General features: G+C 39.8%; 1 protein-coding gene across 7 annotated transcripts in view; it reads left to right on the top strand.

The window, feature by feature from the left end:
• The window catches only part of PDE4D (phosphodiesterase 4D), a 1,019,286-nt gene that overhangs the window by 954,309 nt on the left and 39,381 nt on the right, over positions 1-25,596 (top strand). For 6 of the 7 annotated variants that reach the window (XM_006180359.3, XM_032472679.1, XM_006180364.3 and 3 more), the window contains one exon: positions 14,149-14,261. In XM_006180359.3, coding sequence (XP_006180421.1) covers positions 14,149-14,261 — 113 coding nt within the window. Of the gene's footprint in view, positions 1-13,467; positions 14,063-14,148; positions 14,262-25,596 lie in introns of those variants that run through there. The other variant, XM_032472702.1, reaches the window with a different exon arrangement.

Genomic DNA, 25,596 nt, shown 5'->3' with positions numbered 1-25,596 from the left:
AGTTCCTCACAGCACATCTCATAGGGGTCCAGTTGGTCCATGGACAGCTGAGATCATTTGGCCAAGACCATTCCTGAGTAACTGCTGGAACCCAATAAGGAATCTCTGTCTTTTGACTCCAAATCAAATAGTCTTTCAGTGACCCCACATTAGCATTCTGGATTCCAGAAACATTTAACTTAATTTCTCTATCTTGAAATTATAATGTCCTTTTGGACTTGTCTAAGACATTACTCTCAGGAAGATGTCAGTCCCTTGTGCTACACACTGTGGATATTAGAGGCTGCAATCTGGCCACTAAGGGTCATAGGCTTTTTTGTCGTATCCTTAATGTGTTTAACTTTTTTAAATTAGTTACCCAAACTTAAAAAAAACAGATGTTACGTCTAAAACTCCAAATACGAGGATTCTTTTGAAAAATCTTAGGGTCTGGCCACAGTTGGCCGTTAGTCCCACAGATGCCCTCTGAATTTGCCACCTACTGCCCCCACTGTACCCCCTTCCCAACCACACCACTCATTCATATGATCTGTCTGGCTCCTACAGGCTTGTTAGAGAGTGATCACTGCTTTATGTGCTCAACTGCTAAGCCTCCAATGCCTTAAGGAAACTCACATGTATGGAGAAATGACTTACAAAATACCTGCATATTAGACAGCTCGTAGCTTAGCGAGCCCTGTGTTCTACTTACATGTCTCCCTCGCAGTAGAAAAGTACAGGGAGAATTTTTATTATAAAGTGGGAGGAAGAGAGAAGAGGGAGGCAAAACTAACATTTATTAAGCTAGGTGATTCCTTACCCTAGTGTCTTCAAGCTTATTGGTAGATTACAAAATCAATTTTGTGGGTCACGGTCAAAATTTTAAAATAAACAGAATAAAAGAGAAAACATCATAGTGAATCATACTTGGTAAGGGTAAATATTATTTCATGTAGGTTCTATTTCAGTTCTTTATATACTGAATCAAATATGCGTCCTGTGTGAGTGTGTGCGTGTCTGGGTCTGTGTATACTGTTTGAATTATATATAGGTTTCCTTTATATTGTGTATATATAATTCTTTCATTTTAACTTAAATGCATAGTTTGTTGAACAAAGACTATAAACCAGTTTTTCCATGACTATCATATATAACACACAGGAGTTGCTTTTAATAGGAGTTCACCCCTACCCCAACTTTTTAAACCCAACAGATATCAAAACATTCCTGTACATATTTTTTATAGTAGGAGTCAGCACTCAGACTTCTTCAAAAAAGGGGCACAATTAACAGTAGCAGTCACTACACCTCCTACTTGGAACAAATATAGTGGCCGTAGTATAAAATACGTTTCTTACTGTGGTTCACTGTCAAAAATGTTTGAAAGCCACTTCCTTATCTCATTTACTCTTCTCCCCAGACTCTTATGGGTAGAATCTGAGCCTTCAGAAGCAAATGACAGCCTCCACGGAAGTTGAATTTCCCCATAATTTTTGCTTGTTGGAAGGTCTCAGAGAACGCCAAAAAGGAATGAACGGTTCTCTAGGGCCTTGAAGCTGCTGAATAAAAGACACTTTCAAGGTGGGCAGCTGTGATTATTAGGTCACTGGGACAAATTCTGAAAACAAAATATACAGAGTGAAATTAGAATGTGGCCCTAAATATCCAGAAACTTCTCCATTGGTTAGATTTGCAACAAAATATTATATGAATGAAATAAATAATTCCAGTGAAATGGTAGATGCACTGAGCATAGTGGTGTTAGCAAAATGGCAGAAGTCATAAAACTTGAAAATTGTGCTTCAAAGAGTTAAGATATGTAATACTGCTTAAATAAACAAATATATATAAAGTCACCAGAAGGACACATTACAGCAATTAATTAGAATGGGTCTCTGAACTTGTCTTAAATCAAAACCCTTAATGATCTCAATGCAAAATGTCCACGCAGTAAATAAATAATTCCAGCTTATAAATACGCCCTGGCAACCATTATGTTTTCAGACAATGGAAAGAAAATTGCTATGCAACTTCTTTTTTTCTCTGATCAAGAAGCTGTAATTTATGCATAAACTTGGAATACCCCAAACAAAATTTGCTTTTACAAGATCAGAGCATGGCAAGAAGTGTCCATATTGTTTTGAAATAATATATATTTGCAGAAGCTAATCTTAAGGGTGACATAAAACATGAGTGGCATGATCTATGCATCTTGCTTAATAAAACGACCACCACAGTGGGTACAATGAATACTGTTGCTTATTGTGTTAATTTTCAGAGAGATGCAGGTGCTAAATACCGCAAGTATCAAAAATATGTACAGAATTGTTTTGATAACTGTGTTTTAAGAAGAGATGGGGAGGAGATGGATCACGGTTAGAATCAGCTGTTATGTGTTACGTGTAACAAACTTGATAAATATTTACAAAATTTTTAAACAAATCACATATTTAAGTTGAAATGAAGCCAGCAAAAATGAAACAGGCATATGGATATGTGATTTTTAAATTGAAGTTAGTCTTAAAATTCAAATCAAATATGGAAAATGCCCTGGGGGTGCAACCTTTTGTGGGATGTATTTTTAGCCCTATTTACAAAAGAAAAGGCTGATATATAGAAAAGTTCAATAATCCACCCAGCTTTGCCACATGGTTGCTGAGTTCAGAGCCAACATTTGAATGTAGGTCTCTGTCCCCAATGTCACCATGCTCTTCTATTGCTCATAACTGCCATAGTGGGCCACTAAAATGTATAGCCTGCACCCTCTGCTTATTGTTCACTGTGCATCTGGACTACTGCAGTGGATTCTGAATCTCCCTCCTCTCTTCCTCATTTTATCCTCCCTGGGCCACTAGTGCACTTATGCAATTCCCACAATATCCATTAGCTTAAGGCAACACGTTTAAGTATTCAACTGTGTTTCCTTTCTGCTCCCTGGAAGGAGTCTCCTCCATCCAGGCTATTTTCCACCTACACATGAAACCCTTATACGGACTCCAGACATTTCTTCTACCTGAAAAGAATGCCAGCTGACTGGCTCCTCCCACAGCCATTCCAACCACAGACTTCGTCGAAGACCTATATCCCTGTTCAACATCTTCCTGGAACCCTGCACCCTTGGCCACAGTCTGTGCCTCCCTCTCCCTGCTCTGGACTACAGCAGCACTCCCAGGCCGAGTGATTTCTCTGCCACCTCACACTGTCTCTAGGCAGCAGCTGGTCACGTGTCTGATTTTCTCAGCAGGGTATTAGAAGTTCCTTTCCAGGTCCAGGCCACTGAATCTTTCATGTTCTTGTATTTCACAGCCACCGGAACATTAGAGAGGCTCAATAAATATGTATGGATTTTTTTTTTTTTTTTGACTGCTCTCTTTCTGGGGAAAAAGAGAGAGGAAGGAAGGGAAGGAGGAATATTACTCTCTCAAAAGTACGTGAAAGCATGAGGAGGGGAATAAGATGGCCTTGGCAGAGACTTCAGATATGAGAACCCACAGAACATATGTATTGTGTTTACGTTTTTGGACTCACCGGACATAAGGACAAAGTTTTCCAAAGTATGCTTTGAGACATGATAGTTGTTGTATGAAAAAAAAGAGCATTTCAAGATCAGATATGTTTAAATAATACTTGTTAAATGATATTCGACAGGTTCCTTTGCTGTAGAGCTGCTAGTTTTTGAAAAGTTCCTGTCCATTAAAACCACTGCAGAGAGGCTACATTTACAACGTTTCCCAACCTTGTTTGCCCACATAATTCTCTAAGTAAGGAGAATCTTAAAGAATTATGTTCACTTAACATTCTTTGGGAAATGTTGGAATGATATCACCTCCCAGGAACCCCATAGGAATTGGCGCTCTGTCATTAACCGGTATGTTTTGTACATATTTGTAAATCCATAGTGACTGTATGATTTGGTTTCATCTTGTGAAAGCTATTCTAGATCTTAGATTCTTCACTCATGTTCAGCCCAGAACTGGTTAATGACTGAAAGTTGATGGTGATGATAAGAAAATAGTAAATGGTGTAAGATTGAGTACCTGTGAGAGTAGAAGTAACCCCTTATGTATGAAATACCTTACTGAGGTTTAATTTATTTAAACAACCTTGTAAGTTAGGTCAGAATAATAGTAACTATGGATAAGTCAAACATAGCCCTTGGTGCTTTACATGCATTTTCACATGCATTTCTCATAAAAATTAATTTCTAACTTATACGATGGGCTCAGCTATTTAAATGACTAATTTAAGATAACACAATGACTGGAACAATGGCAAAGCTAGCATTCAAATTCTGGATGACTCAAAAATCCATACTCTTCCTGACCTATTGCTACTTCTTCCCATGAGGAATTCTGTAGGTTGTGAATTCTTGCATGCATGTGTAAGAACTTTCTTGTCCAAATCTAAATCTCCCTAGATACTCTTGTACAACTAGAAAACTAATTTCTTTTTCTTAAACTTGTGTAAGGAGCCAACACATATACAAATAGATCAGCCAAGTATATTTGATATAATGTGTCAGGCGCTGAAACTTGCTCTATAATGTATACACATTTAACAAACACAGGTTTACCAGTAGGCTGACATCGCCTCTCACTCATGTGTTCTACCTATAGCACAAGTAATGAGTATTAAAGTTGAACATGAGAAATTACCTTCTCAGACCCTATTCACAGCCTGTTTGAAAGAGCCTGGTCATTCTTTGGACACCTTTTGTACACTTTTTTTTTTAAGCTCAGACTTCAGTTCCTTTAAATGGGATGAGTATCTCTTTGGCAATACTTCTCTTTAGGTATCCACAGTGAAGGGAAGGAAGGAAATGGAGAAGGCAGCAAAGGTACCCATTCAGAGTAAAAAATTCTGGAGCAGTGTTGATTAAAACGATTATTTTCTCTTCTCCATTCAGGAAGGAATTCTCAACCTGGAGTCCTTGGTGACTTTAGGGAGGTCAGAGACAGAACAGTGAGCAATGAAACAAGTACAGTTTATGGTAAAAAGAAATACATGATATAATGTGACAGGGAATTATAAAGATTGAGAAAGGACTCTTAAGACAGAAAAGTCATCTTCTAAGGAAAATCTAAATAAAAGTCTGGAATTTAAAATTCTAAATTACTTTCTAAAAAAGTAAAACCCACAGAGGCTGCACATGTGTGGGGTCTCGGGAAACAGATAGGGGTGGGATGGATGGTGGAGATGAAGTAGTGAAAACAGAGAACAATCTTATGGGGAGGCAATAGACAATATTTAAGTGTATTATATTGTGAGGGAAATATGGACTTAAATATGGCTGTTAATAAATAACATGAGCACCGCAGGTTGGCTAAACTTAGAGCAGCAAGAGTAGGCAGGAGATCCAGCTTTCTCCCAGTTTTAATTTGCATGGGGAATGTATTCTCTTGATCTTGGTAAGATGGCACATGGCCTTTTGTTCATTCACTTGTTCCACCCAAACTTCATATCTGTGTATTGATGGAATCTTTCACAATTTTGCCCAATTTTATAAAGATCATTCTCAGTATTTATTATAATACCTACTGTTTAAGTATAACATTAATATTTCTTTTCAGGAAGAGAACCACGGTGTGTTAACCAGTCCAAAATTCTGGCAGTGTTCATTCCTAATACTCTTTCAAAACAGACCACAGAGTTTGAAAGCAAGAGATCAAGCATAAGAGACAGCTAGATGGAGATGGATATATCTAGAGAGGCACCCTCAGGACAGTATGACTGCTTACATCTTTCTTGGAAAAAAATATCCTTATTTGTTTAAAAGCATGCATGCTTATTGGTTATTCACTCACAAATGTTTGTTGAGTGCTTGTAAATGTCAGGAGTTGTCCTAGACACTTGAAGAAAACCCTAGAAACACATATAAAAGTGAGATAAACACAGTCATAGAGACAGAAGCCAGCAAATTGTATCCAGGCCAGAGGGCAGCCGTAGATGGGATGGTGAATAAAAGGGAGCCAGAATGGTATTGAAAAGCCCATTGAAAGAAGACCTTCTGTGAACTCAAGAAGCATGGCATTCACAGAATAAGCAGAAGGGAGTTTGTGTGGCTGGATTTTGAGTGAGGCACTGACATACTAAAAATAGAGTTTAAGAAAGACTATTCTGACTTTATAAATAGGATTGTGGTGAGAAAACCTGAACCCAAGGAGATCCAGTAGTAGGCTGTTACAGGAATCTAGAAATATATGGATGAGGATTTGACTAAAGGTGGCAGTTATAGAAATTAAGAATAAACTGGTAAATCAATTGGCAAAGTATTAGATGCGGACATGGTTGGGGTAGGGGTAGAGGGTGTAAATATACAGCAGGAAAAGCACAACTTTCTATGTATCAATACCTTTCTTTCTCAAAATATCTTAATTTCAAGTATAAGACATCCAAACCTGTTACACAGTTGAGCTAAACTCACAGAGTTCTAGAATCATGCTTTTGGGTGGGATCTTTGAAGACATCTGGTCAAGTCTGGAATTCCTGCTATAGTAATACCTGACCCCACCCAGGCTAATCAATCATGAGCAACCTCAAACCAACACCCTACTCAGATAATAGTGTCAGACGTTGGGGAATAAATACATGTCAGCACTGGATAGGCAGCAGAGATCACCTGATCAAACTCCTTACTTTCTACAAGGAACGGACAAAGATAAAGATCCAAAGGCTGTCAAGCCTGAGGATTGATTGTGTGTGGATGGAAGCACAGACATCCTCCTACAAGTCTGCTCCCCATGGGAATCAAAATGATTCCTAAGGTTGTAACAGGAGTATGAAAATAACACACTTAGTTTGACTTTTTTTTTTCAGCCTTTTTTGCAAAATGTGTATTGTTGCTTTATTGAAACAACTTCCCAGAGAGAAGCTTCCTTCTGAGCATACTTTGAGCACTCTCTGTAGTCTTTTCTGTTGAAATAGAAATGGGGAATAAAAATCATCTTAACCCAAACTGGCAGGTATACATGGTCCATTTTGAATATCAATGGCTATGCCTCGATACCCTCCTTTGAAATTCTCCTTTCTCTTTGCTACTGAGAGGCTCTCGCCCTCCATTTCTGGTGGCTTCTACTCCCACTTTAGGCCTCCTACCTGGTCCTGCCTTTCTGCAATCTTCCTTTCATACTGTTCCCAGAGTAATCTTTCTGAAAAGCAAATCTGACCATGTGACTTCCTCGCTTATAGCTTTAATGGTTCCTCCAGAAAAAAAAGCGTAAACTCTTGGAATAGTATACTAACTCCTCCATGACGACTTCTCCACCTCTGTCTTTGTCCATTGCCTGACAAGCTTTGCATCCTCATCTCCTTATAGCCACCTGAATGGCCTGTGTTCTCCAACTGGCAGTGGCATGTGCTTTTCTCGATCTCAGATGTCACCTTCCATCCCTCACCTGGTTAATGCTTCAGCCCATCCTTGAGGACTCGGGGCTGGCATTCCCTCTTTCAGAAGCTTTCCCAGATCTCTCCTGGGCTGAGAGAGGTGGCACCTTCCCTGTCCCCCATCTCTGCCTTGTGCTGACATTGGACTTGTACCTACTGCCTGGTTTCAGTGGAAACTTACATACGCTCCTCTAATTGCCTTCCTCATTGGACTATGAACTTCTTGAAACCCAAAGTTATTCCCTAACATTTGGTGTACTCAGCAGTGGCACATCACAAGTGTTCAAGATATGTTGATTCAAATGAAAAGGAAATTATTATAATCAGTAGGATGTTAACTCCATGAGACTAGGCAGAAACTTTTAACTACCTTTTTCATTGCTAAATCTCCATCATTTAGTACAATGCCTGGAAAAAATCTATTAGACGAGCAAGGCAGGGTTATTTAACTCACAGTCTCCCACTTAAACTAAAATAACCTACAAGGTCCAAGAAAGATTAGGTGATCTTCCAGGGGTTATGGCTTATATGTAGTGAGTTGGAGATTGGAGCCACCTCCTACTCTTCCAGTTTCCATCAAAGAGTAATATCACTTATAGTCGCACACATGTCACATAGTGTCCCCAATCCAGATGTCTGATTAAACTCGGCTCAAACTCCATTTCCTTGGACAGAAATCCTGCTGTTACACTGAGTTCCAAACCTTCCTCCTTTTTCTCTGCCTCTTGTCTCCAGTTTCAGCTCAGGCTAACATTTCAGTTTGAACCAATCTGGCCTCTAGGCTCAGTCCCCTTGCTGGATTAAGACAAAACAAAACAGTCTCTTTATCTCAGTGTTATGCACCTTCAGTAACGTTATTAAAGACTGGGGAGTTTATAGAGTGAACTTACCCTGTAGACCAAGCTGACTCCTTTCTTTTACACACAAACAAACAAACACACATACACACATATTCCCACTGGGGCAACAAGCATATTCTTTCCCTTTCCTATGGGGAAGAGACCACAGATTAATTTTTTCCAAACCAGGGCTCCTTAAAGCCTCACTTTCTGTAATAAGTAGCCTTGTCAAGTGCTTTCTTGCACTCTCCCTGAAAGAAATTCTGGTAAATGCAGAAATTATGATGAATACAATATGATAAAAATTTCAGAAGATTGTAGTTTTTAAGAGCAAGAAATATATTCCCTTAAAAGTCAAATGGGCAGGCATTCCTTCTATTCATGCCTGACATACCGTGAAAACATATGCTTATGTCAAATTTTAATAGAGATTGCCTTAGATAAGAATAATCATCATAGAAGCAAATATTCTATAAATTATTCATTTGATTCTACCAACAATATGGCTGAAGATAATGGTCTCGCTGACTACAGCCTTGCCTCCCTCCACCCCATTTCTGGCAGAGCCCTAGAATTTTCCATCAGACTCCATGTCACACAGTACTCTGAATCACTCAGTGACTTCACTCCTCTCGAAGGTTCAGTCCAAAGCCCCTACCTGCACATGCCTGACAAGACTTCCATGGCCAGTATCTACGGATTTCTCCAGCCTCTTTCCGCCTGAGCAAGGCCCTGCTCGTGGAACTTCCTTTCTCTACGTACATGTACACATGCATCTTTTGAACTCAGGCCTATGTGCTTATTCCTGTTGTTTTCCTATAAAAGTTCTTCCCGTCCTCTTCACTTACCTCCTGTTTCATCCTTTAGGATTCAGCCTTCTCCCACTCTACCACTGATTTGCCTTCTGTTATTCTCCCAAAGCCTATATGCTCCCTTTTTTCAGAATGCCTTTTACAGTCTAGTATGCCGAGAACCATCACCATTACTGGACTCTAGGCTTTCCTTGGATAAGGGACACATTCTTTTATGCATCTGGTTTTTGCAGACTCTCATAAAATGCATGACACATATTTGATGCTAAATAAATGTTTGTTGAATAACTGATGCTATTAGAAGTCAAGGAAACCCAATTTTGCATTTATTTCATTAAAAAAATTTTTTTTACTAGAGCCTTAGGCAGCCCCAGGAAAAAAAAATCATAGATAGTGGGAAGATAAAAAAAATTCACAGAATTATGTATACCTTCCCTTTGGAGGTTTTCTGAAGTACTAAGTGAGATTTTATATATTTCTTAAGATTTCAAAACAAGAACTTGATGCCAGAAATACACTTGGAAATGAGAGCAGCTTGCCACTGGCAAGCTCTGCTTAAACCTGTTACACGTACACATTGAAAGGGAATCCAACTCCTTCATGTATTTCCCATCAGATAAAATGCATACGGGGGGAAAAAAGTTAGCAAAAGTGAGAGCTAAACTGCACATATCTTTTACTGGAGCAAATTCAGGGAGTGAGTAGCTTGAAGCAATACATGGTGAAATGGAAATTATTTTTCCCCAATTCTGCCAACTTTGGACAGTATCAACTCCATCCTTAGGAACACAGAGGGAATTTCCGTGGGAATTAGGCCAGGAGAAACTAGAATTGCTTAGGAAGATATACATTGAAGTATTTGCTCTTAGGAGCTGCTGGCTGAAGGTTTGGGAGTTTTGTTTTTTCATTTTGTTTAAGAAAAATCTGAATCAGCCATTACAGTTTGTATTTATGTTTCAATTAAGTGCAAGCAAATGGTGTCCAAAGCAAGTGATATTTTTTGGACTTGTTCCCTTCATTTACACCAATAGGCCCGTCTGGGAGTTATGATAAATTTATACAGACCTTTAATCAGTTGAGTGTTGGCAAAGAAACTGACATGCCCCCAGTCACACATCGTGTAGAATAGTTCCTTTTACCTCAGTGGTCAGCATCACTGACAGCTGTGGGTGAGAGTGAGCGGCTGAACATTTCACAAGAAGACGACCTCAACCTCTAGCTGACCGCTGTGGCTCTGGGCGATTACTTTGTTCCTCTTTGAAAGGGCGCTGCTGCCTCAGCGTCCCCTCCTGGAGCCCCTGGCACCGTGTCAGGCCGTGTGTCAGGGGAGCCCTTGATCGCATCATGATGACGGAAGCCAAATGCTGGCCCACAAGCATTGAGGACTGTTTGTTCAGAGAAGATCCTGAGCAGAAACACGGGTGTCACGTAGTTCCAGGAGGCCTTGGAGGCGCCCGACGCTGCCGGAGGAGGGGACTTGCAAAGGCTCCTTAGCCCTCCCCCATCTTTTATGGAATCGGGCCAACAGTGGTCGCCTCGGCAGCTTTTCCCCGCAGTTCCTTGACTTAACAAGATCTTGGATGGCGCAGTAGAAGAGTTTTCATATATTTAAGTCGTGCCACTGTGACTGCTACTCTCTAGGGAGAAGAGTCTTTTATTAATGAATGCAGTATGTGTCCTGGGTAAAACCCCAAATTAAACTAGCTCACTGTTTTTGTCCTGAGAGCTGTCGGTGACATTTAGGTGTGCTGTTTGGTGCGGTGACTCAGTTTCCTGAAGGATAGCTGAAAACTCCACGTTGAGGTTTTTTTAGCAGGGATGAAAAGGTCAGTTACTTGATGTCTTAGAATATTCGGGGTTAAAATTCCTAAAAGTTAAGCTTTAATACTGATCCTGAAAAGCTGTGGCTAGCCTTATTGCCTATAAACTGAAGAATTTGGAAAAAGTAGGATTCTGAGCTCTATGCTAATAGCAACAGTAATTCTTTATTTGAGCAACAGTTTTATAGAACAAACTGTTCTTTGCTTTGTTGTCAGTAATTATTTTCTTACTTATTGGTATGTAGATGTGCTCTCGTCATTTTTTTTCTTTTCTCATTCTCCAGATTTATACAGTGCATGCATGCATGCAGAAGTAGTTAGAACTTAAAATACATATAAGAGACCACATTATTATTGTACTCAAGTGCTGATTGTCAAAATGGCTAATCTATGATTTGGACATAAAGTAGATCTTCTGAAATAAGTTGTCCCTCTTGTTGCTGTACTGCCTTCGTAAGAGCAAGCCCTCTTTTTAAGTGCATAATGTCTTGAAGCCCTGAAAGTTTACTGAGGTACTTCTCCTCTATTACAATTAAATAAATAAACACTGAAGACTAATATGCAGTGCTACATTCTGCTAGGTCCAAGGCCTGTGTTTCTGAAAAGCTTTGAGAAGTGGGGGGGGGGGGGGGGGGAGGTTCCCCTGGGACTCAAACTTTGGAAGAGTTGGAAAGCAGGTGAGAGGAATATGGAATGCCAAGTCTATGAGGTGTGGAGAGGGGATTTCCAGCTTCTGGATATAACCAAGGACTAGAAAGATGGCAGGGAACAAATCCTAGACACAATGGCTATGCATCTTTAACCCACTGTATGTGCTGACGTGGATGGCTCAGATCACCTAAAATAAGTTAATTTCCTCTTAAAATTCCTACATCCTTATTTTATACCATAGAGGGAAGGAATAAACCAAAACCAAACCATCCATTACACGTACTAGCATCACAACTAGGTAATGCTACAGTTGCATATGGAAGGTATTAAGTAAAATGAAAATGTGCTATGGTCATAGGCTTAATTATTATTTGTGATTTTTAGGGTATGGGATTACAGGGAACTTTCTACATTACATCTTTGTGCAGTGATTCAAATTTTATAACAAGCATGTTATATTTTTATATTCTTATAATCAAAGAAAGGCTCTACAGGTGAAATATTTTATACTTAAGATTTAAAATTATCTCTAAGACTGTTCCTTTTGTTGGGGGAAAAGTTCCAATCTTATACTTTAATTCACCTGGCAAGGTTTAGGCAGTTGTTTGTTCACCTAAAGTATATATTTACAAAGATTGGTGCAGGGAAAAAAAAATGGAATAAAAGGGAATTTTTAACCTGGTTCTCAAACTGAATAGCAAACAGTTCAAGAATCCTTGATAACAATGAGCCACATACCCCATGTAGCAAATACTTTGAAAGCTATTTCACTTCTACAAATTTTATATAAAAACCTATCTGAAAAATCCCAGGAGCTTGAGATTCAGTCCATGAATTTTTTTGTTGTTGTTGTGCTACAGATCATTTATGGGGTCTAAATTTTAAGGGCAGAATTTTTTCTCCTCCAATAACCTGTAGATTGGAAGACAAAGAAAAAGGATCTCACCAACTTCATGTCAGCTTTTCAATGTATTCTTTCTAAATGACAATAATGAAGTTTTCTAAGATGGACTTCTGGGAGTTTGGAATTTTCCCCTCACTTATAGTCTGGCTTATCTGCATGCTAATATAGTGAAGTTCTTCGCAATTGATCCCTCGCTGTAGAGTTCCCCCAGGGTCAGCTTTTGTAAACAGAACCTGCTTTCATAGGATGCCTTTGGATGTGGTCTTTTCCTACCTCATGTTTGTAGTTTATTCGGTACATGGTGGGTAGAAACAGTTTTCCAGATTTTTCCCCTTGGCATCACACACCATCCTGGTCCCTGATTTGTAAGTCCACAGGTGGAAGAGGCACGGGTGCAGGACAAGTGTAAATTGCCCATATCATGTGCTGCATTCACAAATGCTGTTCCTTTAAGATAACTCAGACCATTCTGAATGTGAAAATACAGCGTATTGCCTAATCTGTAAATTCTCAAGCGTTCCGACCCACAACATTGTATGTTTTTGTTTGCTTGTTTGTGTCCACCCCAAAATGTAGACGTCTGGTACTTAGCAGGGGATGTGCTGGATACTGAGAGTCTGGGTCTTAATAGAAATACTTTGATGCCCACAACCACCCTGTCCTCTTGAAGTAGGTAAATTCTAAATCTTCAGAAACGAAGCCTGAGAAACCTTAAAACCCAAACCCATAGAAATGGTTGCGCGGGTCCTAAATAACCTGCTTGTACCGCCCGTCGGACTTGTGGGCAAAAGCTCGCAGGATGCACAGGGTGGTGGAAACCCAGAGGTTCGGGCCGTCGGGGCCACCGGGTGGGGCTCGGCTACGCGGCGCGCGCGCGGGGTCCTCGCGGGGCAGGTGCGCAGTCGCGTGCGCGCGCGCCATGTCCCCCCGGAGCCCCCGAGGCGGGCGCGACCCCGGGCGGCGGGCGAGCTGGCGACGGGCGCTCCACGCCGGGTTTTCCGCCACTCCCCTCGCACCGGCAGCCCCGCGGACCCACAGGCTCGCGCCCGCGCCTCCCCGGTTGGGCTTCCGAGCTAGCGGCGCGTGGTGATGCGGCGGCGAAGCGGCCGGGCGGCGAGGGGCGCAGGCGGACTGTGGCCCCGGGCGATCTCGGCGTGAGGGAGCCGAGGAGGGGCGCGAGGGGGAGTGTTCCCGGAAAGCCGCGGCGATGGAGCCGCGCTGCGCCCGCCGCCGGAGGAGTTGAGAAAGAAAACAGGAAACGTGGTGGCCGCGCACCCGGCAGCGGCTGATTCATTTGCTTTGAGTGAAGGCTTGGAAGGAGGGGCGGGCGCCGGGCCGCGGCTCGGGGCCGGGCGCTACGCGGATCGCTCGGTGGACCAGACGCTCCCTCCGCGGGGCGGGCTCCCGGGCGCGCGCGCCACCCCCTTCGCCATCCTCTAGCACCGAGACTTCTCAAAGTCGCATCGTGGAGGTTTTTGGTCCGTGCAAAAGTTGGCTTGCCGCACTTGGCGCGCCCTCCCTGGACGCCGAGCCGAGACGCCAAGCTGGAGAGAGCGTGCTTGCTCGAGGCCGGCTGCCCCGCTAGCAGAGCCCCGGCCCCCCTCGCGGTGCCCGGCTCGGCAATATGAAGGAGCTGCCCTCATGTGTGGGCACCGGGCATCCGAGCATGGCGGGGTACGGCAGGATGGCCCCCTTTGAACTCGCTGGTGGCCCCGTGAAGCGCTTGAGAACTGAGTCCCCCTTTCCCTATCTCTTCGCAGAGGAGGCCTACCAGAAACTGGCCAGCGAGACCCTGGAGGAGCTGGACTGGTGTCTGGACCAGCTAGAGACCCTGCAGACCAGGCACTCCGTCAGTGAGATGGCCTCCAACAAGGTAAGCCCGGCTCCGCACTCACCCAGGCCCCTAGGCTGCTGATTCCCACGCTGGTGAAGCCACTGGCCCCTGTGGCCCCGGGAAATCCATATAGAGGTTTGTCTCACTGACTGCATTTTGGCTGCCTTGGAGGAACTGATGCTGTGCCTTGCCGCTCTCTCGCATTCACTCCAGAGAAATTCAACATTTTGCAAAAGCAACTTTGACATACTTTTGACTGCAGTACCCCCAGAATACAGTGTTTTTTTGTTTTCTGTTTCTTTTTTTGGAGAGGGTACTTCTAAGTGACACTTTGCCCTTGCAGCAGAAACCTTGTCCCGTCTACTGGCAATCTATGTTTAAGGGTATTCTTGGGATTCCCAGTTGGAAGTAAGAGTTGCTAGAGGTCAGTGCAATGGATGGCACCACCTACAGAAGTCAAACTCGGAAGACTTCACTGAACTTGGGACCTTAACCTACATTTACCTAGGTGTCAGGGAACCCTGTAAGAACTGAGCCTTTCTGTTTTCACTTGGCTGTATGTGTCCACAGGGGACGTCAGAGTTAAGGTTCATGATCATTGCCTTTGTTTCCGTGAATCTTGGAACGAAAGTCCAGTTTTCTGAGATTATTAAGTTACAGTGATGATTCAATGGGGCATTTGTGCCAGATATGCCAAAGTGCTGGTCTTGGTGGATAATGGAGTTTTGGGGGCTGAGAAGTAACCTTCAACCTGACACAGCCTTAAGACAAGGTAGAGTGTTGGCAGTTTTGATGTATTTTTTGGAATTCCTGTTTTGTTTTGTTTTGTTTTGTTTTGTTAAGAAATCTTTCATTATGTAAGGAAATCATTGGGATTCTGCATGTTTTTAATGACTGTTTGGCTCAGGGGGCTAGGAAAGGAGGCACAGGCATTTTGGAAGCAGATGGCTGAGGGATTCAGCCGGCAGGGACTGGTAACTTTATGTGGCAATTCGTAACCGTTGCCCCTTAAAGATATTTTAACATTTTTGGCCACCTATTGACAAGGTCAGGTAGGTTATACAATTTTACTTTTTATCTATGAGCACATATTTTTCGAAGAGCAATGCTTTTTAAAATTTTTATTATTTATTTATTTATTTATTGGCTTACTATAGTTTTTATCCCACCTGTTTTTGTTTTTTGTTTTTCTCATGCAGTTTAAAATAATGTAGTATCTTGACCACTGGATTGTCTTATCTATTGACAACGCTTGTATAGATAGCATGGTTTTTAAGTGAAAAGTTATCTTCAAATAAACAAAATCAAAAGGACTCCCCAGTCACCAGTTAGTGCAGGCACTGACCTCCCCATAAGCACACTGACTTACCCGTGTGCACACTGATGATCAAATCTGTAATTTTTTTTTTTTTTTTTTTTTTGTCATTTGAACTTCATTCCTAAATTTGGTGTGGCTCCTCTTTAGAATGACTGGTTATTGCTCTCTTTCTCCTGGGCCTGGCATTAGGTGCCATTGTTCTCATATGGCTAACAAATTCTTAGATCCTTGATTCGTTTTATAACTTACAGATTATTCTTTCATAATTTGGTTCATAAGAGCAGTAGACATATGTAAAGTATCTCCAGTGTCCTCCACACAGACTGGGACCGGACTGCACTGGGCCTGAGTTCTTACTCTCTTGTCTGGTTAATTCTGTGTCATAAAAGGAAGAACCTGAAGGCACCTAAAGATGTGCAAGCATTTGCTTGTGTTTTTAAGATGATTTGGCAGTACTTTTCCAGCAGTGAACCTGAGCAGCTGCGATTACTTTCCCCCCAAATCCGTAGTCTTAATGATGAGAAATTAACATGAAATCTAATCATGTCTTGTGAATGGCTTCAGCTGTCAAGTAATTACTTACACTTTAAGATGGACAAAATAAAACTTTAGGTCAGAATGATGTCTTTCCTTTACAGGCACCAAATAAGACAGGGATTTTTTTTTTTAATCTCCATTGTGAAGACCCCCAAATTAGACCTTGAGTTAATTTGCAGGTTTAGTGTTGGGGGTGGGTTTATTTGGTTGAAGTGAAACTGAGGTTAAGTGAGAAAAGACTTTTCACAATGTAGTCATTCTAGCTGTGTTTATGCCTTGTGGTTGAAAGATTATTGACATGACACTTATTTTTAACATTTAAAAAAATTCAATTCAGCTGAAGCCGTTGATTAAACTTTTCAGGTCTGAGCTATTCATTTCTTTTTGTTTTAACCCATTCATTTCTGAATGAGTGCTAAGCCCCTGTGACTTTTTATAGATGAAAAAGGATTAGCATACAAGGAAAAAGAGCTCCTGGTAAAGGTTGTAAAGTTACCCTTTAGCCTGATAACAAGGGCACAAATAAGTCACATCCACACAAGCTGTAAACTGAGTTGGAGCAGCTGATCTAAAGGTCCCCAGGAGTGATGCCGGACCTAAGTCTTAACTGGAAATGTGACAGCGTGCATCACACGTCCACTCGGTTGTCCAATATCTCTTGAGTGTGAATGAGTAAGTCTGTAACACTGCTTTTGGTTATTAGTTTTATTACCTTCCTTTTTTTTTTTTTTTTTTTTTTTTTACATATACTTGTTTGAACCAACCAGTGTTAGCCTTTGAAAAGTCGTGACATTTGTCTTTGTTTTCTTCTCTTGAGGCTTTAAAAAATTACTCCAATAGATTAAAATAACAGAATAAAATAGTAGTAAGAGATCAGGATTTCTAAGTGATTATGTAGAGAAAATATTTATTATGGAGATGGGTTTGGGTGTTAGGAAGAAGGAAATTGATGCCGCCAACGCATTTAACAAATTGGGTTAATGGATTCATGTTTTAAAAATCTTAATAAAAGTAAGCAAAATTATTAGCAGTTTTTAAACAATGCTTTGGAAGCAACTAGCTGTGTTTCCTGATTGGTATTGTAATGAGCAAATGGTTATTGATGGTATTGAAACAGGAAAATTATTGGATTCTTGGCCAATGCCAGCACTGGCCGTGATGCACACAGGATGCTTGTACCAAGTAGAGTAAGAGACTCCAGATGGCATTTAATTTGAGTGGTTAAATCTATAGCATTTACCCTCATAAGCACATTCATCTTCCAGAGATTTGTGCAGATTTCCTTTGGAACCTCATTGGTAGGGTTAAGAGAGGTTTTGGTGAGATCTCAGAGCTTTGGAGGCAGGCAGGCAGACCTGAAAATTGAATCGTGGTTTTGTTCCTTACTAGCCAAGTTACGTTAGAGAGATGACAAACTTTTTTAGCTTCAGTTTCCTTAGCATAAGATGAGCATTTGGATATCTATTTTGAAAGGTCAATGTAAGAGTTCGAAAGAACATGTGTAAAACAGCTAGCTAATAAATAACATGCACTATACCTTTTGTTATTGGTATTATTATTGGAGACTTAGGTTAAACTTGATCGGTTACCTACTTGGCTAAAATCCTTTTTTTTTTTTTTAACCATTCAGTTGTAAGTTATGCTTGACATTTTAAGTTTCATGGATTTTTATAATACAGTTCTTAAGAACTGTCTTTGGTGCACATTTCCATATTATAAAAAATATTTAAATACTATTTATCCTTTTTTACTATAATATAGACATAAACATTTTGAAGTTCTAATAAGAAGCTTAATCTTTTCTTAAATTTCAGTTACAGTATTCCAAACAGAAGAGCTAAGTACTTTTTCTGTTTTAGTCTAAAACTGAAAACACAGCACTTACTAATTTTTAGAAAATATTAAACATAACATAGGATTGGTAGGTACATGTCCGTCCTTTTGTACAGATTTCACAAAGCTAAAATGATTCTGTAGACTGTTTTTAATGCAGCATGGTCTCACGTGCTCTTGGTTACCTTTCTCACGTAGAAAGCAAATTGAGGTTGTGAGGAGGGAAGGCCAGGAGTCTAAGCCTCAGGACTCCCAAGGGTCATACCGTGGAACCCTGTAACTTTATCCTCTTATGACCCTAACAATGCACATTTTACCAGACCGTCAGTGTAAGTGCAGTGCTGTTTGAAAGAGAAACAAAATCATTGAATTTACCCCCAAAGTATACCATTCTAAAAATGCTGTTTCTCCTTTCTGAATATGGGGCAGTTCTGACACCTGGCGTTGTTGGAACCTTCCGTGCTCCAAGCTGAAAGTCTGTCTAGAAGTTAGGATTCAAGCGCTCTTGTAAGAGACTTGAAGGTTTTTCTTTAGTTCATTCCAGACATACATAGACCTGCTCTGCAAGTGTGGATGTGACTTCTCTGTGGAATTTTGTTGTTGGTTTGGTTTTTAACAAATGCCTCCATCATGTTCTGTCGCCTGTAAATTAAAGTACTTTTCTGGGATGCTTTTTCTTCGCGTTTTGATATTTGCTCCCTCTGCTGCTTTTTAGTAGTCAGTGCATATGTAGCATGCACTGGAGCTCTCTGTGACTGCTGGTACATTTTCTTCTAAGCAAGCGTGGTGCTGGAGGAATGTAGAATGTTCAGAAGAGGGGGCTACATCTTAAGATTTTCCAGCATTTCACAAGTACGAGATAGCTCAGAACAGAAGTGAGTGTTTAATTTTGCTGAGAAGGAAGCTGAAATTGTTGGAGAAAGCATTTTAATTTTATGAAGAGCAAATCGCAAATAGCAGTCATTTTCTTTAAAATAGTAAAACTTATTGTCGTAAGAGAATTGTTAAAAGTTTATCAGCGTACCTAAAGGAAAACTCTAAATTGTAGAAGAAAGTATCTTTTGATACTATAGAAACTCAGCTTATCGATGTTGAGTTTGCTATCTGGTTTTTCATCTACTGTATAAAAGTAGACTTGGTGAAGATTTATGTAGGATTTATATACAGGGCCTTAAAGTTACTATGAAGGGTTGGGAATGCTTGTTTTTATGATCAGTGTTAGAAAAAAAATACCTTCTTTGCCTTTATTGTAAGTAATAACAGAAACAGGGGAGCACTTTTAACAGGTATTTTTATGTTTCATAGAATAGTAAAGCTCTTGACTTTAACTTAATAAGATAGTAAGGAGTAAGACAAATCTTAATTTATCCCTGTTGTTATCAGCTCTGCTCCTTATCAGTATTTAGTGGCAGTAAACGTAAACGTTCTTAACAGTTAATTATCAAAAACTTCTAATTTCAGTGATTCAGTAAGTTAGAAAAATTACGTGAAATTGCCTTCAGTGATTACATTTTGAATTAATTACAGGATAGTGGTGACTTTTGTCTCAGTGTTATAAAGTATGTCCTTTGGTTTTTTTGTTTGTTTTTAATTTAAAAACAAAAGGCTTGGTCAAGATAAAATAGTGCTTTTCCCAATGTATGAATAGATTAAGCACATTTTTTTCCCCAAATAGCAAGGATGATAAATAATGATTTTGTTCAATTTGAGAAGATTCCTATGATAGTTAGAGATTGTAGCTGTTCCTTCATAATTATGGCAGAGATGGAATGCTGATCATGTCATGATTTTCAGTTGATCCAGAAAATCTGATTTTCTCTTTTGGAAAGAGACCAGTCTTTTAAAGCTGTGAATAGCTGGGGTTTGTTTTGCGACAGCACAGCTCTGCCAGGGGGCAGTGCTGCATGTACCTGGCTACTTGCGATGGTTTAATTGGCACTAGTAATCTGAGATCTTTCTAAGTAACAGAGAGATGAGTAGCCCTTTATTTTGATAGTCACATTAGTTTTAAAAGCCATTTTAAGAAGTCGTTCACTTTCATTCACTCTAACAGGGATTGGGATAGGTAGGGAGTGGTGAGCCATCTTATTTGCTTAAACAGCAAACAATGTGGCTTTTGTTCATTGGGAAATTAGTTCAGTTGGATTACCAATGGCAGTGATAATAACTTTATTATCCTTTGCACTTAAGGAATGCTTTATCTTCTTCTAAGACTTTTTTTTATTTAATTGAAGTACCATCAATTACAGTGTGTCAGTTTCTCCTGTACGGCCCAATGTCCCAGTCATACATATACATATATATATTCATTTTCATAGAAAATGCTTTATCTTTTGTTATCATCATTTAGTATTCTGGGCTTTTTGTTGTTGTTTTGCAGTAGTGTGTGTGTGTGATGAGGATGAAGGGTACTTTTTCTCCTGAAATGCTTAGGGTGGCCCCGTAGAGTAGAAAGAACAAAGATATTTTTTATCAGGCAGAGTTGGTTTCAAATTCTAGCCCTACTGCTTCCTACCTGATATTGTGGGCAACATACCTGACTTCTCTGACCCTCAATTCTTCACTTCTAAATGGAGATAATAAAAGGGGAAGATAAAATTGAAAGGTTGTTAAGAGCATTAGATTTAATGTATAGAAAGCTCATTTTGGTATGTATCATGTACTGGGTGCTCAATAAATTACCTGTAGTTTATCCTATCCCTGGAATATATTGAAAAGAAAGATTAAGAAAACCATGTGTCATATATTCCTTGCAATGTAAGAACATAATATTTCTTGGAAGAAAGATGTCATCTCTCTATCCTATAATAAATAACAGTCTACGTTAGTGTTGCTCACACTTCCTGTGTACACAGATAATTACTGTAGATTAAATGTGTTTATTTAAAGCATCAACTTTTGAAGATAAATGTCCACCTGAATGCCTCATCTTGAACGAGGAATTACATGAAATCATGGATTTGATGTTCTAGTTATAACTTTTTCTAATATCCATTGAAATTAACCTGTAACAAAATGAACATATTCACACACACCACCTGAAAACATTTTGCTTACCATGTGCAGACACAGGGCATGCTTTTGTTTATACTTGTCTAAATTGTCAGTAAGAACCATTTGGGGATTCATTTTTGGTTAGAAAGACATGTTTGTTTTAAACAACCTATGGTTTTTCTTCTCTGCCGTTAATGGGATCTCCACACTAGGGGAGAAAATACAGATTCGTCAGAAGTCTCCCTTTCATTAGGCATTCACTTCTCAGTCAGACTGATCTGTGGGTTTAGAGCGTTCTCCGGTAGCCAGACGACCTGGGTCAGATTCACTCTCTGCCTTTAAACTGAATTTAAATTGGACAGTTTACCTTCTTTGTTTCAGTTTCCTCATCTGTTAAATAGTTGCTGTGGTGATTTGATGAATGGGAAGATGGGGATTGTCTAGACAGACAGGAACGTAGCAGGTGCTCAGTAACGTTCAGTCCTTTACACTCATCTATAAAGGAATATCTTCTTTCTTTTCTTATTTTGTGGTGTGAGGGTTGCCATCCTGTTACCTGTGTTTCCTGTGAGCTTTTAAGAGAATGGCGGCTTAATGATGTTGATACAGGCCAAAAAGGACTAGTGGAATGTTTCGTTTGCTCTTCTCCCCATCTATGACTCTTCATGGAGTTTACCTTTTGTTTCTTTGTGTAATTTGATAGTATAGCCTATCCAACTGGCTTGAGATTTTATCAGAATATCTAAAACTCTCCAAGCTGTTTTGAACAGAAATCCCTAAAGCAGTGGAGGGTAGTACAGCCAGCTTTTTTCATAAATGAATGTACCCTATTTTTCCTCTGAATGAGACTGAAAGTAACCCAGCCAGGCACAGAATCTCTTATTAATACTTAATGTTACGAAAAGTGCATTCAAGACATAGCCACCCAGTGCACGTCTCAACAACTTAACCATCTAGTATCTGCACAAACATTTCCTGCTCTGTCAGCTGAAGCAATGATAGCCCAGTAGCTCTGAACACATCTGGCACCCTTATCTTGGTTTCTAATACCATTCTCCAATAAAAGGAACCAGAACTCCTTAGCTAAATAGCTGATTCAAGCACTGGGGCAGGACATGAAGGCTGAAATATGTTGTAGAGCCAGAAAATAAGGAAATGCTCAGACATTGATAAGAACATATCCAAGGGACCCACGAGCAAACTCAAAGGGCTCCTAGTTCCCAGCTGGAACTATTTGGTCAAGAAAATAAACTAGTAATGGAATATAACCCAAGGTATAAAATAAATATCCATGAATTCATACTTATATGAATAATTTAATGATTAAATTAAATGGAGGAGAATGTATAAATCTCTCATGCAGATGAATTCCAAATAAGTTTTGTAGATATTCTGCTCTCAAAAAAAAGAAGGCATAACTTCACACCCCTTAAGTGTGGGCTGTGCATATTGACTTCCTTCCAAAAAGCATAATGTGAAAAGGAGGGGAAAGAGCACCTATACTGTGGACAGAAGAGAACACTAGGTGAAAACCAGTCAATCTGATTAAAGTGTGGACTTTAGTTAGTAATAATGTATCCATACTGGTTCAATAATTGGGACAAATGTGCCCTATGAAAGGAAGATATTAATAAGAGGGGAAACTGGGTATGGGGCATATGGGAACTCTCTGTACCTATCTTCACAATTGTTCTATAAAACTAAAACTTTTCTAAAATAGAAAGTCTATTAAACAAATCTTAACCATCCTTTAGAGTCTATCTGGAATGCTACCTCCTCTGTGAAGCCTTTTCTGTCCTGTCTCCTCCCATATCTCCCATCCCACGGGTGCGGTGTCTTTCTCCTTTGACCTTCCCCAGGACATTCATTGTAGTTCTCTTAACTCTTCATACCGTATTTGTTTCTTTGATTTATCCCTTTCATGTTGTACATTAGGTCGTTAGTCTTACTCATTTTCCAGCCCTACCACGTGGGACACAAGGCCTTGTTGAGTAGGGGCCCGGTAAACATTGGATAAATTGTATGAGAGGTATTGTGATGGTGATTCTTGAAGTGCACCAATAAATGGTTCTGGTCTCAGTGCTGTAGGAGTCATTACTGATCAATCTCAGGGACTAGGGTTAATTTTACGCTTCTAAGCCATAAAGGCCTAGAAGATAAAAACTCTTTCTTGACGGTTAATAGTTTCAGTGTTACTGTTTGTCAGACCCTTCACAAGGGAGAGTTACTGAGCATTTGGTCAAAGAATTGAAGAAACTTATCCTAATTTTTCTGTTTTAATTATCACTTGAGTGTAATTAGTATAAATTAATAAAATGAAAGTATACTCTGGTCCTGCCTACCACTTAGCGCTTTGGTAGTTTTGGTAGTATTTCGCATGATCGGTATTTCAAAGCATCATTACTAGTGTTGGCCATTATTCATCTCAGACCCGAGCCTTATGAGTTAGAACTAAAAGAGGCAGAAGTGATCACTCATCTGACTCATCTAATCTGAGTTGGAAAAAAAGAGTCCCCAAGCTTTTCCAGGTCCACCGAGGTAGCTAGAAAGCTCATGGCTTCTCAGGTAGTTCACTTTCTAGAGGGTCTCTCTGCGTCATTTGGGGTTTTGTATGTAACCTTTATCTCAACATGTTTACAGAAATTGCTGGTGATGCAGCTTTTTTCTCCATTTGAGTGTGTTAATGAAATACAAGCCATGTTTCTGGTAAACATACAGATTCAGTAACTGTTCAAGTACATAACCAGTGAGTTCTTTACCCAGCCACTAGAAGGATGGATGAGCTCTCCTACATAGCTTCTGGCCCAAACCCAGTGAGTGTCAGCATATCGTTTTATAGTTGGTCACATAAATTAGTACCTTATGTATGGTGTTGATTAATGTAAATGCCATTTTTCACCTTGGATTGGTAGACTTAGAGTCTGTACATGACAGTTGATATCTTGCAAGAAAGTGGTTTTTCTGTTATTGACAAGTATCCTGATACATTTCCCACTTAAAAATCTCAGTCCTGCTTGTAGACACTCATCAGATGTTTCAGCATAGTTTATGCTGAGTTTAGCTTCATCTCATTTAAATTAGAAGTTTAGATTATGCAGACAAAAACCATCCAGGCCATACTGATGACCTGAAACTAGTCTCTCTCCTCTGTACCAAGTTTAGCAATAACATTCATATTATAGTTTGTTCCAACTAAAATGATATATCTGAGTACACTCCCTCTAGACTGGGCAGAAAGGATGTGCTTGTTGGCTTTTATCTGTTAGGGAGCATGCTGTGCAGTTTTACCTGGGTCGTGCTTGCGTTCCCGGCAGCATCTCTGGTCTGCTGCATTGTAATCCCTATTGTGGCAGCCTCTGGCATTTATTACTGGCAAGCAGTGTGCTTGCAGACATAGGCACCATAATAGGAAACACCCTGGCCTGTCATAAACAGGCCTGGAGAGTGGAAGGCACAGGCCTGACAGGGATGTGTCCATAGCGACCAGGCAAAGATGAGGCTGACATCGAAGAGTAAGTCCAGGCTGGTATCTGTCTCCATCATTTCAGAAAATAACTGGCTGGTTTTAGGGCTGCTTTCCATCATTGGCATAGCAGTGTTTTGGTTGCTTTGTTTTTGTTTTTGACCTAAATATGAATCAAGACATCTTAAATAAACTTGGAGAAGATATATCAAAGTGTCTTCCTTTTGCTAATCTCCTTTTAATTCTACCTGATCATTCTAGTCCAAACCCATTAGGGAGAAGGAACTGCTGTTTCATTATAGTGGAAAATTATTTTTGAAAAAAAGTCATACTAAAATCAAAGAATTATAAATTATACTGAACTGTACAGAATTACAAAGAAAAGAACATTTCTTAGTAAGGTGACTTTCCATTGTTAATGCCTTTACATCAAGTTCAGGTTTTAGAATAGGAGTACATTCTTTGACCATGAAAGGTTGGTTATTGTATTTGCTAGATTTTTTTTCCAAGTTTCAGAAAAATAATGAACTACTACTTTAACATCGGTGGGCTTTGTCACGAGAACTTAGGAAGAAGATAATTTCAAATTTTGAAGGTAAACAACAAGGTCCTATGATATAGCACAAGGAACTATATTCAGTATCTTCTAATAACTTATAATAACAAAGAATGTGTGTGTATACGTGTGTGTGTGTGTGTGTGTGTGTATACATACACACACACACACACACGTATATGTAAAACTGAATCACTATGTTGTACCACAGAAGCTGATACAATATTGTAAATCAACTGTAGTTCAATAAAAAAAAAAAAAGAAAGAAAAATTTGGAAGGGCTTTAACAGATTTTTATAAAGAGAACTGCTTTCATGAGTGCTTTAAATATATATAGGTGTCATTTCATTGTGCAAAGAACCCTTATTTCACAAAAGAAGTTAAAGACTGCAAAGGAAGAAAAAAGCTGTAAATTTGTTGACAGTATACAAAAATTAAGATAGATTTAGAAGAAAGTCTTGAACCTTTTTTTTTTTTTCAGAGCTTTGCTCAAAGCCTTTAATAAATTAGGTGTCCAGTGGATATTTGCTGACTTGCCCCTACTCTTTTTTAAGTAAGCACCAAACCACTTGTACTTTTTTAAATTTTGAATATTTCAAGTCACTTCCAGTAATACCCTCTGATAAGAGTGAAGCTAATTAATGTTCTCTTTGACAATAAACATTTTGATTTT

This window comes from Camelus ferus, chromosome 3 (assembly GCF_009834535.1).
Source record: "Camelus ferus isolate YT-003-E chromosome 3, BCGSAC_Cfer_1.0, whole genome shotgun sequence".
In the NCBI taxonomy this organism is placed as follows: Eukaryota; Metazoa; Chordata; class Mammalia; order Artiodactyla; family Camelidae; genus Camelus; species Camelus ferus.
Note: the sequence above shows the minus strand (reverse complement) of the source record. Positions and strands in the feature narration are given on the sequence as shown.